Source organism: Hippopotamus amphibius, chromosome 7 (genome assembly GCF_030028045.1).
Source record: "Hippopotamus amphibius kiboko isolate mHipAmp2 chromosome 7, mHipAmp2.hap2, whole genome shotgun sequence".
Taxonomy (NCBI): Eukaryota; Metazoa; Chordata; class Mammalia; order Artiodactyla; family Hippopotamidae; genus Hippopotamus; species Hippopotamus amphibius.
The window spans coordinates 111,021,543-111,035,696 of record NC_080192.1 but is presented as its reverse complement, the minus strand read 5'-3'; the positions used below and the strand labels follow the sequence as shown (position 1 = coordinate 111,035,696).

General features: G+C 51.1%; 1 protein-coding gene across 5 annotated transcripts in view; it reads left to right on the top strand.

Moving 5' to 3' along the window:
- The window catches only part of EPAS1 (endothelial PAS domain protein 1), an 85,411-nt gene that overhangs the window by 48,103 nt on the left and 23,154 nt on the right, over positions 1–14,154 (top strand). For all 5 annotated transcript variants that reach the window (XM_057741270.1, XM_057741267.1, XM_057741268.1 and 2 more), the window contains exons 3-6: positions 7,293–7,444; positions 7,862–7,946; positions 11,350–11,468; positions 11,572–11,777. In XM_057741270.1, coding sequence (XP_057597253.1) covers positions 7,293–7,444; positions 7,862–7,946; positions 11,350–11,468; positions 11,572–11,777 — 562 coding nt within the window. The remainder of the gene's footprint in view (positions 1–7,292; positions 7,445–7,861; positions 7,947–11,349; positions 11,469–11,571; positions 11,778–14,154) is intronic.

The window sequence follows — 14,154 nt, the reverse complement described above, 5'->3', positions numbered from 1 at the left end:
CAGCTCAGTGGGTCCAAGGGTTGGAGGGCTAACCCTGGATGGCAAATCTGAAGTCTCAGAAAAGAGCAGACGGGAGGGAGAGAACCCAGGGCGAAGACTTGCTCTGTAAATACTCTGAAAGAAACAGTGCAAGGCAATGGCAGACTGATCACAAATGCTACAGAAAGAGGGAAGCATGGGCTGAAGTATAAGAAAGCCTTGGCGATGCCATCGCAGGACACATGTATACCTCTTTCCTATAAAGAGACCTGTCCTCCAGGACAGGTGAGGGCAGTGTCTGGTAGTGTTGGAATCATCTTTACATATGCATAGAGTGCGGAGTGAAGGACCATGACTAGACAGAGACCCCTTCCCCACACCCAGAAGCATCTCAACTTCTCTGTTCCAATACTTGGAATTCTACTCTTAGACATGAATTTCTTTGGGTTTGTCACTACTTCCTTCCACCACCACCACCCCTGTTCCTCCACCAACAGGGAGCCCCCAAATAATCCCAGGAGACCTCTCTGATTGAGTTTGGACTTGTAGGATGTTTCTCCTCATTTCACAGATGATGAGAAGTAAGACACAGAAAAGTGCAGGTTGCTCCAGATCACACTTTTAGCACCTGGAGTTCAAGTCCTTTTGAATCCATGGGAAGAGAGACATGGAGGGCAAACCTGGTCGGGCAAAGATGTTGATGAGGCCTGGGGATTGGGGAAAGGGGAGGATTCTCCCTTGCGGAGGAACCAAAGTTAAACAGAGGCACTGGGGGGCTGGCCCTGAGCACTGGGGTCTGCAGGAGGTCCTCACACACTCGGTGACCGTTTCTACCCTGTCTCTTGGTGCACGGCCTTGGCTTCCAGGCTCTCCCATGCATAACCATCGCTCTCAGTGGTTCAGGGTTGGCTTGGACAGAAAACGTATCGGAGGCTCTGGGCACATCTGCCTGCACGTGTGCTGGTGGGAACCCCTGTGTGGCAGATAGGCCCAGGGAGACAGGACCAGAAGGGCCACAGTGAGACATCACACATCCCCGTCCAGAGGCTGTTGCAAGTCGTGGACACAAAGTGCCTGCCCTCCTGCTGGGCTTGGCCCTGGACTGACCAGAGCCCTCAGCGTGTCAGCTCTGGTCCTCTTGGTCCTGAGGAAAGAAATGACGGAGAAGGATAAAAAGTGTCCACATTTGGCCATCTAGTCCAGGTGTCCTTGAGGGAACAGTTCTTTTACAACGCATCACCCGGGGGAGGAAGAGATGGATGGCTCTCTGTGCCCTCTCTTCCAGGCTGTGGCCACGCATTCTTTAGACCAGTTGTTGACAGCGTTTTAGGAACTGTGTGCCAGACAGAATCTTGTTCTTATTTAATCACATTTTGCTTCTTCAAAACATGCAGTGCAACGAAAAGGAGTACAGGATTTGTGGGCAGTTGGACCTGCCCTGGAACCTCGGTCAGGCTGCCTTCCTTCTCTGCAGCTTTGTGAAGACCTCTTTACTACCTTTGAGCTTTACTTTCTCATCTGCACAGAGCGGATACCAGTACTTACCTTGGACATTGGATATAAAAGCCCTTTTCCTCTTGCTTGCCACATGTGGGCTCTCAATAAGTTATAGCTTAGAGATAAAACTTACTATGAACAAACAAATTGATAATAAGTGTAGGCTTCTGGAAAAAGTGATGTAAGTGAACAACCAATGTAAACCCTTACTGTCCTCTTACCACCTTCTAGCAATTTCTAGCAAAATTCAGAGTTGCCAAGCTTTCCCAAGTCAAAACAAACCACAGATCCGTTATTGAAGCATTTCTTACAAAGGTGAGCGTGGAGGTTGGCTCACTTTATGATAGGAAATAGCTGGTTGCATACCTCAGAGTTCAAAAGGCTAAAAAAGACCAGGTTTTGCTTTAGAGAAGTTTCTTCTTTACTTAGTAACACGTTTCCCTTTGATTTTCACAGTAGGCCGTTCTGTGTGGGAATGTTGGAGAGGAAACCTCAACGCTGAGAAATTCAGGCTGGGAGTCTGGGCGGCCTATTGAGATTTGTATCACAGGAAGCAAACTGAAACAATAGCTTTATGATATTAGCTTCCACGCTGGGCCGAGAACAGAACACACTCTGACGGGAACATCAGTGGAAATACCACTTGATTGTCTTAAATCCTCTTTCAAGAGGAGCCCCACAAACTGTAACCAAATGAGGGTCACTCCTGCATTTGGAGGGCCTTAAACAGCAGTAAATATGCAAAATTGGCTTTTCACTATAGAATTGATTTTTGGCTTCCCCCACATTCATATGAGGTGAAATCAGGTTCATTTTACACAAGAGCTAGAGATCAATGTGAAGCAAGGTTTGTAAGACAAATGTCAGGTTTATTATTAATTCATTGGTATTTGCTTAGTGAAGACATCAGTCTTAATAAGAGATTATGGTTTCCTCATCTCTAGACTACTAAGGGAAAGACATTAAAATGTGGGAGAAGTGATTTTAGTTTTTTGCCTTGACCTTTTCATGTAGGAAAAAGTGAGACCAGAGGGAAAATTGTGGAGACAGATATGATTTCTGGTGCCTTCTTATGCCTCCCTTTCAGACAGCCTTTCCCAGGCTTTCATCCCTACTTTTTTTTTTTTAATGTCTTATCCCTTTGTCCCACTCACCCTCCAAACCAAGGCCTTTTTCTGTCCAGTTTGGAGAAGAGCTGAGAGGCTGACTCATGCTAGGATGTTGATGGCTAAGAGCAGCTAATGTACAATCTCTGCTAGAGATACTTGGTTCAGATCATTCCCTTAACTTAAACCAAAAAAGTCTGGTCAGTCAGCAGGTATGTGCTAACCCCAACCCTGTGCTACATCTTCTGAAGGGTAATACAGAGAGGTAAGATAGGATAGTAAGTTAGGTACAGAACAAAAGAATGAATTTCTAAAGGTGGACTTTCAAGGCCCTTTGGGAGGCCTGCAAGGTCAGGTAAAACACAATGCCTTCTGCCAAAGGTGTGAGGGCGGCCCAGGCCAACTACCAGGTGATGGTGGAGTTTGAAGGTGGTGCTAGTGATCCAGTCAGTGATTCAAAAATAGTTTCCTCCTGGCTGGCTGGGGGCTGCTTTTGCCGTCAGCACATCCAGGGCCGGGTGTGGCTGTGGGTCTGTGGGTTCAGGAGAGCCAGAGGGGAAGAACTGGTGTAAAAGGAAAGCCCCTTGGATGATAACTACATGGTGACTGCCTGCCAAGCACATCTGCCCCAGGAGGATCACACCAGAGTGGCGTGAAGACCCGTCAAGAGTAGGAACAGTGGAATAAAACTGCACCCTGACCAACAGCCCCTGTGACGATCTGGTCCCAGAGGCCCGGGCGGGAGCGTTTGCCCTGCCACCCTGCCTGCTCACCCCAGACGCCCAGCTCCTGCTGCCCCCTGGGTCCCACCCCACCCGGGTGGTGCTGCCTGAAGGAAATGCGCGGTGCTCCGGAAAAAGTGCTCCGAAACCTCAGCCCGCGCATATCCTGGCTGTGGGGAGTCATCAAAGCCTGTTTACCAGGGCTATTTTTAGCATTAAAGAATCTTGTTGTGCTCCAGGCCCAGCATGCTGCATCTCTGCAGAGGGCCTCTGATCTGCGTGACCCACCTCTCTTCTTTGGGGTCAGACCCCAAAGGGTCCTGGGAAGCAAGTAACCGAGACCTGGAGCCCAGGGCGATTTAAAGACCCCGCTGAGAGTTTATTGAGCACCTACTGTGGGCTCCTCTTTATTCGGTACCAAGGGTTTCTTCTGGCTTGTTGTGCAGCCTTGCAGTAGTTTATTTCTCCTCCCCGCCAGTCTGTGGATTCCGTGAGGGAAGGGATGCTCTCACACCTGACTCTCGCTAGGACAGGACTGAGCACCTAGTAAGCGACACTTGTTGACAGATGGCCTGGCTGATTTCCTGCTTCGTGCCCAGCATGGGGCAGACATGTAGCAGGAGTGCGATAACTATGTAGTGAATGAGGGAATTTTCTGTGTGCCGAGCACTGAATCAGAGGTTAATGATCCAATCAGAAGACGCGACGCTCCCGTGAAAGAGCAGGGGAAACGGCAGAGCCATCTTCAGCCCAGTGTCGTGCCTAAGCCCCTGGCCCCACAGTTTCCACCCTCAGCTCCAAGCTGACAGCGAGCTGGCCAGGTTGCTTCCGAAGCCCCCAGGAGGATGGGCATGTGCGGCAGGAGCAAATCGTTCCACAGAGGAAAGAGGCCCTTGTTGTCCCAGGGTCCCTGGGGGCTGGCCTGCTGGCTTCCTGGTCCCCCAGCCATTGTGACTTCAGTTCCAAGACGTTCTGTTTCCATTTGTGGGCCCTGTGCGCCCCTGTCCCTCCCTCCCTGAGGCCAGCTGGCCAGCAGCTGCTGCCAATTTTGCCACCTCCTGGAAGCAAGCGTACTGGGCACGGATGGAAACCAGTTTGGCTGTGTTGGAACTGTTAAAAACAGGAAATTTTAAGCAGAACTATTTCCTCTGGGCCTAGTTAACCCAAATAGGGTTGTCTTGGGATTACTCCAGATTTTGAAGTCAGTGTTGCCACTGAGATCAAAGAAATTGAAGAGAAGAAAAACCTTCTCAATAGGCCAGAAATCACAGGGCTGGCCTCTGCTGTCTGGAGAAGGTGCTCACCTCTCTGGTGTGATTTTTAATGGTGCTAAAAACTTCTCCTCACCCGTCACCTGCCAAAATAGGTTGATTTTCCAGGCATTAGGGTCATTCTTAGGACCTTGAGTTAAGGCAGTGATTCTCCACCTGTGATCCTAGGGCCACCAGCATCCACCACATGTGAGACCTTGTTAGAATAGCAGATTCTCAGCCCCCAACGGAGACCTCTCGAATCAGGAACTCTGGGCAGGGACACATCCAGGGTCAGCTCCCTGACTCTGTGTGACCTGTGCAGTCCCATGGGGACTGCCACACTTAAAAGGGCCCTGGGCATGGTTTAATGTTTCAACAAGAGGTCCCACATTTGCAGTGGGCCCGGAAATCCTTGTTTTAGCAAGTCTTCCCCGTGTTTCTGGTGCACGGTCCAATTCAAAAGCACTAAGTCAAAAAAAAAAAAAAAAAAAAGCACTAAGTCAAGTCCTGGTCTCTCCTGAAGCCCTTGTTTAAATATAGGTGTTAACCAGGAACACAAACATTGGCCGTGGCACCACCCACACCTGGAACTTTTGTTCACTGTCATCAGTTCAGCTAACCAGTTAGTTGGCAGGGACCCTGAGCAGGGATCAAGTGTGGATGTGTGTGTGGTAAAAAGGCCATTCCCAGACGGTCTCCCCTCCCATAGGCTTGCTGCTATATCATTTTAGCAAACCTGAGGGAAGTCCCTAGGATACTACTCTGTATGGCCCAACTCTTGGCTCTAAAGGCAGACCTATCCCTAGGCAGCATCAGTGACCCCGGCACATTCGCTGATCCTGTGTCCTGAAGGTGGCTGGTCCACAGTGGTGCCACTGACGCCCCTTGGTAGGATCATCTCCTAATTTGGATTCGTTCTTCTTGAGGAATAACACCATATGGCCCAGAGCTTAAATTTAGGGGCTCAAGGGAAAAGAGAAAAGAGAACCAAATAAATCCAGTGCCCTTGCAAAAAGGCCCTTGAACCTCGTTTCACAGCTTCCACGTGTCCCTTGCCAAGTGGCTGATGAATCCATTGCATTTTACATTCCCTAGAACCAGTCTCAATTTGAAACGCTCCTTTTTTAGTTAAGTGAATATTAACTTTTGTAAGTGACAAATTATTCTCTAATCTTCTTGTTCTGTAAATTAAGGGAGGCATACTTGGCTTGACGTTTGCACTGGATGAATACAAAATTTTGTATGTAAGTGTAGGTTTGGAATTAAATAATGAGCTAGGAGAAGCAGGGCTGAAATAAAGTCTGCAGTCTGAGCCATAGCAACCAAGAGTCCAGGGCCTGAGAGCTTTATTCATTGGGACAAGAGCTGAGTCTACATTTTGCAGATAGCAGAGGTATACTTGATAGACCAGGGCTCCTCAAAGTGGTTGGCTGGGGAGCAGATGCCTTCCCAGGTTACCCCTAGCAACCACCTCTGCAGCCTGCCACTAACACAGCAGCCTCCTCATGTGGCTTCACACCTCTGGTCCTCACTGTCTCCAAACCATCTTGCGTGCCATTGCTGGATGAATCTCCCTGAAGCAATGCTCTGAGATGCTGCTCCTCCAGGCCACTGGACTCATGAGACCAGTCGATAAGTCTGGGAAATGGACGCTCATCTTCAGCCAGAGGGACCTGTTCTTGGTCCCTGGAGGGAGCTCGCTCCAAGCTCTGTCACCTCCATGCTTTCCAGTGTCTGCCCAGCCCACCAGGCCCAGAGAGCCCTTCTTTCATTTAACAGAGTGAGATCCCTGTTTTCCACGCATCTCTTCAAATGCCCTTCTTTGAACAATTGTCTGTGGCCACCCCAGAGCAGCCCCCTCTTCCTGTGAGCCCTTCAGTGCTTGCTGTCTGTGTTCCTCTTCGGTGCCCAGCTCTGTCGCCCTGGATTTTTTTACCTAGGTTTGTGTCTCTGTGTGCCACACAGCCCCCAGCCAGGTTTTGAGCAATCTGAAGGCAGTGACAGTGTCATAGAGGGAGCAGAAGGGGGAGAGAATTCACGATGGTTGGTATGTTTTAAGCATTTTACATACTTATTTAACCCTCACAACTCAAAGAGATGGGAATTATCATCTCCATTTAGCTGATGAGGAAACTGATATTCAAAGAGCTTATTACTTCCTCAGAGTCACGATAGCCTAATAGGAGGAATAATCCAAAGCCTATGAATGGTTAGGAGTGTGGCTTCTGGATTCAGCTGCCTGAGTCCACTAGCTACAACCTTTGTAACCTCGGGGAAGTGACTTAACCTCTCCAGGCCTCATCTGTAAGATACAATAAAAAATAGCATGTACCCCACAGGTGTCTTGAAGATTATATAGCATGCTCAGGGCAGTACCTGATAGGCTGTCATCGCTCAGCGTCCACTAGGGAAAATTACTGTTCTGACTATTCCTGTCACTGCCTTTACATCTGTGATCACTACTGCTGCCATTGCCACTGGTACCACAAGTATGCTGCCACAGCAACCATTCTGCCTGCAAAGCCCCCATCAGGGTGTCCTCTGGGCAGTGGTATTCATCAAATGCCTACTGCTGGGGCATGTGGTAGACACTTAGATGGTTGGCAGTGTGCATTTCCAGAAAAATCCACTTAATGCCTTTGAGCCATCCCTGGCAGACATCTGTCTGTCCATGCCAGTCACATCTGCTTTAATACCACATTGATGCAAACCATCCAACCCCCGCCTCTTTCCAGTTTGCTGTGAAAATGAGTCCGAAGCCGAGGCTGACCAGCAGATGGACAACTTGTACCTGAAAGCCTTGGAGGGTTTCATTGCCGTGGTGACCCAAGATGGTGACATGATCTTTCTGTCAGAAAACATCAGCAAGTTCATGGGACTCACACAGGTGACACCCCTCTCTGGCTCTTTCCAAAAGGGGAAACCTTTCTATTTGGGGGTAGAAATTAATGGAAGGTTCCGATCACATCCCTCCTGGCCTCTTCCTGCACGTGCCCGCCCTGCTCCTCTCTGATCTCAAGCCTCCAACCTCAGGAACACACTCAGAGCCTCTGACATTGGGCTTAGCATTGCTGACAGCCGTCCTGGTGGACAGCTCTGCCGACGGGATTAACAGGTGCACCCTTGTGAATCACATCTGTCATGAACTCTGTCACACCCGTGTGTCTGCGGACCTACGGAGTGGAATATGAGCAGACCTGGTTTAGCCTCCTCCCTCTCTCCAAATCTGAAAGGGGGCCCCGCTTCCTCTTGGAGACTTCTTCAGTGGTAGGAATAATGAAGCCCAGTCTTGTTTTTGAAACAGGTGGAGCTAACAGGACACAGTATCTTTGACTTCACTCATCCCTGTGACCATGAGGAGATCCGTGAGAACCTGAGTCTCAAAAATGGTAATGTGCTCTTCATTGTGTTTCTTTCCTTCTTACACCATCTGGGAGGGCATCTGCCTCCCCTTTGTCTACACATGTGGGATGGATGGAACACAGCTATCACGATCCAGAAAAAACTGACATCCGTGAAAAAACCCAACAGAGCCCAGGAGGTGAGATTGAGGGCCCTGGAAGGACCTAGTACTCAGAAGTATCTCTTGCTGGCTCTTCCTGGTGCCTGGTGTCACACTCCTAGGGCACTCCTTTGGGTTAGGACAGTCTCCAGGAGGTTTCGTCACCTGAGCGTCCAGCATCTCTTCCAGATGACACCACCCAAACCAATCAGCTGGTCTGTGCCAAAATGTTCATGGGAACTGTGGTGGTTGTCTATACAATGGTTATGTAACAGACTGCCCCAAACGTAGTGGCTTAAACAATCCTTTTATTACCTCTCATGATTCTGTGGGTTCCGTGGGTGGTTCTTTTGCTCCATGTGATGTCAGGAGGCTGGATTCAGTGGGATGACCAGAGGGCTCACCCACACCTCTGGGAGCTTGTGGCCAGTAGCTGGAGGCTGGGGCTCGGCTGGGATGCTGGTATCGGAGCCTCTCCCTCTCCACATGGTGTCTCCTGGGCAGCCAGACTTCTTACACGGCAGCAGGGCAAAAGTAGAAGCTGCCAGGCCCTCCAAAAGCTTAGTCCAGAAACTGGTACTGCACCACTCTGCCCCATTCTGTTGTTAGAATGAGTTACAGGCCAGCCCCATTCACTGTGGGAGGGAACTACACGAGGCCCTGAATACTAGGAGATGTGGCTCATTGCGGCCACCTTTAGAGACTCGCTACCCCAGGAGCCAAGCAATGAATCTGGCCTCCTGGTGATGAGAAATGGGACAGGTAGTTTTTGATGGAGAAGGGAGTTAAAAGTCTTGTGCACTGCACCCCACCTGTTGGGCCTCCAGCGGATGCCAGTGGACTGACGGGCCCATACAAGCAGAAGGCACTGTGCAGTGACAGACCTTGCTGCTTCATCGCTTGTGACTGGGGACAGGCAAGCAAAAGCACAAGATGGGCACATTGTCAAGTGGCCTGAAACGTTGAGAAGAAGGGGACTCCATGACATGCAAGGTCCCTTCTGAACTCGAGAGTCGATCTCTGCCCTGGGCAGCTTGTGCCCGAGTCTAGACATCACCCTTTACATGTCTAACTTGTCACTGCCATGGAGCGTGTGCTTGTCCGACCTGAGTGACAGCGGCAGGGGTATCAAGCCTGCAAGGTTTTGCTCTTGTTACCACACACACTGCAAGAGCAGACGCTTTATGAGCCCCCGTCTGCCCTTGTCACAGACCGAGCCCGCAGAGTGCAGGGTTACCACCAGCTGCCCCCGCCCACCACGGCCTCCCCCCCGAGCCCCTCTGCTCTCCCTGGTGAGGGCCACCAGGCTCTGGGCGTACGCAGGCCGGGGAACGCTCTGAGCTGTTCACTGTCTTCTCTGTGCTGCTGAGAAAGTCTTGTTCAGTTCTATGAGGAAGGGGCTGCCGGAGCTTCTGAATCCCTTTCTAAACCAGGTGCTGGAAGCCTGAGAAAACCAAAAAGTCTCTTATTTATCCTCTGCTCTGGACACCCTTGGGCCCTTGGGTTTTCAGTCTCAGTTCAACCTCTGACCCTGGTCTCGATCTGATCATTTGACCTGAGCCAAGTCACTCCGCTGCTCTGTTCCTGGGAGTCTTTCTTTTCAAAGTGACAGTATTGAACCAGGCAAAGTCTAGGACTTTCTGGCTCTCAAGTGCCATGATTCAGCATGACTGTACTCTGTTGATATGGGTGGAACTTTAGATCTCTTGGTCCCTGTGTTGAGGACTTGGGATCAAAATCAGTGAGTCAGCAAAGGCTTTGAAGGTACCGACCTGAGTGGACTCATGATCTGTAAGCAAAAGGTTATGTGAGCACCCAGAGGAAGATAAAGCCGTGAGGCTGCTAGTGGAAGGCTTTGAAGACCAGGAATTGGGTCTCGAACTTCATCCTGTAGACAGAGGGGAGCTGTTGCAAGTTTTTGAACAGAGGTAGGCTAATCTGATTGGAGCTGTGTTTAGAAAGATTAACCAAATGGCAGAATGGGGAAAATTCATAAGCTAACAGGCTAGGAGGCCACAGTCATAGCCTGTGTTACAGCCACAAATGAGTCCCTCCAGCCCGCTTCTCCCAGCACCTGGTTCTGGTGGTGTGTCCAGGCCCTAAGATACAAAAATATCTCATGATGTGCAAACCCCACCTATGGAAATTAGAATTGTAAGAAACATAATTGAGTGTGGGAGAGATGATTTTATAATTGTGGAGGAATATTCTCTCTTAAAAAAAAATAAAGATTCACCATCTGGCCTGCTACTTAGTGGGCTTTCCTAGGGATGTTTAAGATAGATTCAGAGGTGCCACAATTCATTTGACACACAGCGATTTGGGGCTTTGTCTCTCAGATAAATCACAGCCCCCTGGGGTTTAGGTGCAGAGGCTGGTGGCCGTCCCCAGAGGGAGGGGTGTGACTATTTGAAACAGGTCTCTGGGGTGTTCTGAGAGCTGGGCGGCGGAGGGGAGGGGTGGGGGGGAGGTGGCAGGAGTGTATCTTGGCAGGTCCAGGATGGCAGAATTTAGACATGGACGGGGGGCTCAGCTGGCACTTACTGCATTCATCATTTTTTTTTTTTAAACAAAAAGTGGGAGACGTTCTGAATGGGCAGGCTACTTGGAGACCATAAGGAAGGAAGCAGTCTTGTTTGTCTTGGTGATCTATTGAATTCTGGCTGAGAAAGGACGTGATCCACGTTGAGTTAGTGCTCGAGGTGAACTTGCTCACCACAGGAGATTTGGACCAGCAGTCTTTCCTGAGCCTTGACCTGTGTCGCTTTAAGGAGGAAGCAAGTGCTGCAGGACCCTGAATGCAGCCATTGCAGCTTGAAAATGGGGCACCGGAGGGACAGGAATGAAGAAAAGACAGGGGTGTCTAAGGGACATTTCCAGCCCGAGAGGCTTATCCTCTTGGAGTAATTGTGGTCTCGCCCAGACTGTCCCTTGGAATCCCTTCTACGGAACCTGGGCCCATCCTGGGAGAGGTTTGCTGAGATCACGGCCGGTGGTCACTCATCGCCTGGCTGCTCTACAGGGCGAGGTGCAGTGGGAAATAAAACAGTAGAACAGCCCCAACCCTTCAGGAGCTTACTCTGTGGTGGGAGGCAGCCTGGAGACGAGGGGGCCTCGGTCCACAGCCAGGGCGGCACGGAGCGTGCAGGTCAGGCTGTGCGTGCTCAGAGAGCAGCTCCTCAGGGAATACACACGCACACGCACACACACACACATCGCCCTGAAAAACTGCGCCCCTTATGAATACAAACACAAAACTTCAACTGGTTCCCCTACCCTTCTCCATCCAGGCTCAGGTTTTGGAAAAAAAATCAAAGACATGTCCACAGAGCGGGATTTCTTCATGAGGATGAAGTGCACGGTCACCAACAGAGGCCGCACTGTCAACCTCAAGTCGGCCACCTGGAAGGTAGGACGTCAGGCCTGGGCTGGAATCCCAAGTGTGCCCCCCGCCCCCTCCCCCCACCCCCAGCTCTCAGCCCCACGTCTGACCCTCCGCGGCTGGTCTCCAGGTCCTGCACTGCACGGGCCAGGTGAAGGTCTACAACAACTGCCCCCCTCACAGCAGTCTCTGCGGCTGCAAGGAGCCACTGCTGTCCTGCCTCATCATCATGTGCGAGCCCATCCAGCACCCGTCCCACATGGACATCCCCCTGGACAGCAGGACCTTCCTGAGCCGCCACAGCATGGACATGAAGTTCACCTACTGTGACGACAGGTGGGGCCCGGCGGGACGCGCGCGTGTGTGTGTATGTGCGTGTGTGTGTGTGTGTGTGTGTGTGTGTGTGTGTGTGTGTGTGTGTCTGTGCCTGTAGTCGGCGTGTGGTCTGCAGCATGAACTGGGTGCAGGTCACTGTTTCATTCCGTCAGTGCCACCGAGGGTTTCCTCACACCGTATTGGGCTCTCCCCCGTTGCCACAGCAGAGCTGTTCTGGGGTGCAGCTGTCGTCGTGGTGGATCGTGGTGGTGTGTGCATATCCCTCCGCATGTGTGTCAGGCTCCTAGGAAATCTCCAAGCCATTCTCCCTCCCCAGGAGACGAGGGCCTAGAGATCTCCACCCATACCCCCAACTCAGAGGCCAGCTGGGAGCTTCCGTTTCTGGCCTGGGAGCTGCCCTACGGCCGCCTGGCTCCTGTGTGTTCTCTTCATTAATGACCTCTTTCTTCAGCCTTTGCTCCTCCTGTGTCACCTCTGTTCCAACCACTGTCCAGCCTACTTTGAAAGGCTTCTAGATGAAGGGAACTAAGGCAGACTGTAGCTCCCAAAGCCAGGCCCAGCTGGAAATTCTTTTATGAGAGAACATAGTGGTTAAGGGCCTTGATTGGGTGAGATGCCTAAATTCCAGTCCGATAGGAAGTGTTCGGTGTTAGCTGTGGTTCTCACCCCAAGCTGCTTCTTTATTAAAGTAGTTGAGAGAGAACCTAATCCATGTCACCCTGGTTTCAGCTCAAGGTGAGGGTTGAAACAGGTGGAGAAGAGGCTTGGGCTGTTGTGGGAAGAGCGGGAGGGACAGCTCTGACTTCCCACTGCCAGGTCTCTTCCCGCCCCTCTGTGCCTGGGCGTGGGGAACGTGGGCGGATCGGGAGGTGGAAGGATGGATGCCGTGGGCTGTGGCTGCCATCAGGGAGGGAAGGACAGGCCAGGAGCAGGGGCTGGGCCGGGCAGGCCTGGCTCAAGGAGATGCCACTGCAGCCTGCTGACTCGTGCATGACCGGAAGGAGGAGACCACTAGCAGCACACTGCCTCACCTTCCCAGGCAGCAGGAAGCCACAGGCCCCAGGAGAGAGCTCCTGCTCAGCGCCCCCCAGGCCTGCCCATTTTTCTCTTCTCTGCTGGACGTCCCAGGGGTGTCTGGGTTTCTTCGTGGGCGGGGCCCTACTTCCTAGGCTCGGCTGAGTCTCTCTCCCCGATTCTAGACTGGCCTGCTGTTGGCTGGTGCCGCCCCTTAGAACTGGACTCCAGGCAAGGTTTCAGAACTTTAAGCATCCTTGAGTCATGCCTGTCCCCGCTAGTGCTGGAGTCAAGGCTCTTGGAGGTAGCGGGTAGTTCTGGACGTAGAAAGAAGTGCTCTAACTTCATAGGGGGGAGATGTCACGTGTGAAGACTTGTGTCCTGGAACTTTGACACAGTCAGCACTTATTACGGTTGTTCGCATTGTCGTTATTGTGGTACGAGGATCATTAGAGGCTATTCCAAAGGCAGGCACCCGAGAAATCCATGCTGTGTGTAAGGCTATGTATCAGATGCAGTCTTTGTATTCCAGGAGCCATTCTGGGTAGAAGATACAGTTTTGTAATGTGCACCCCTCTCCGTAATCTTCTAAGACGAGAGGAATCCTGCCGCGTCGCCCGCATGTCTCGGGCTTCGAGGTGGGGGGGGGGGGCGGCGTGGTGCCCCAAATGCCTTAGCCTCGTAGCCTGGGAGCAGCGGGAGCACTGCAGACAGTGAAAGCTGCCCGTGAAGCACAGCCCTAATGTGACCCCCAAAGCACTGGGAAAACCCCACTGTCCTAGAAAATAACTCCACATCCCTAGATAACAGAAGTGCATTCTTTTGTAAGCTTAAGACTGATCCTTGTTAAAGTGAAGGGGAAAAAAATCCTCTGGAAAGGGTAATTCGAAGTTATCCCTCATTCGTTATCTTGTTTTGAATGTATTTCAGGTCACTTCCTGAAAGCATCTAACCTTTGGGGAAAAGTGAGAGGGGACAATAACATGAGGAACTGGGTGCCTGAAAGTGGAGAAGACGCTCTTCTCAGAAAGGGGAGGGCCCCGCACTGACTTCTTAGTTTGGTTCGGGGCTGGTAGGCAGAGTCGATCCTGGATGAAGGAACCTGTGATTTAGGGCTTTGTGACTCAGAGTGTAGAAGGTGATATTGCTTGTACGGTTTGCTGGATACATTGCACTTTCAGCAAAATCTTGCCTTTCAAGAAACCTAATTACATGGCCCAAACTCTGAATTCAGTGGTGTTGGGGAGATGGATGTAGAGGCATTTAAAGACACAATGCTGTGCCACACGCAAGTTGTGTTTAACAGATCAGCAGGTTAGTTAACAAGGGCACAGACGTGGCTTAGACGGTTTATAAGTGACTA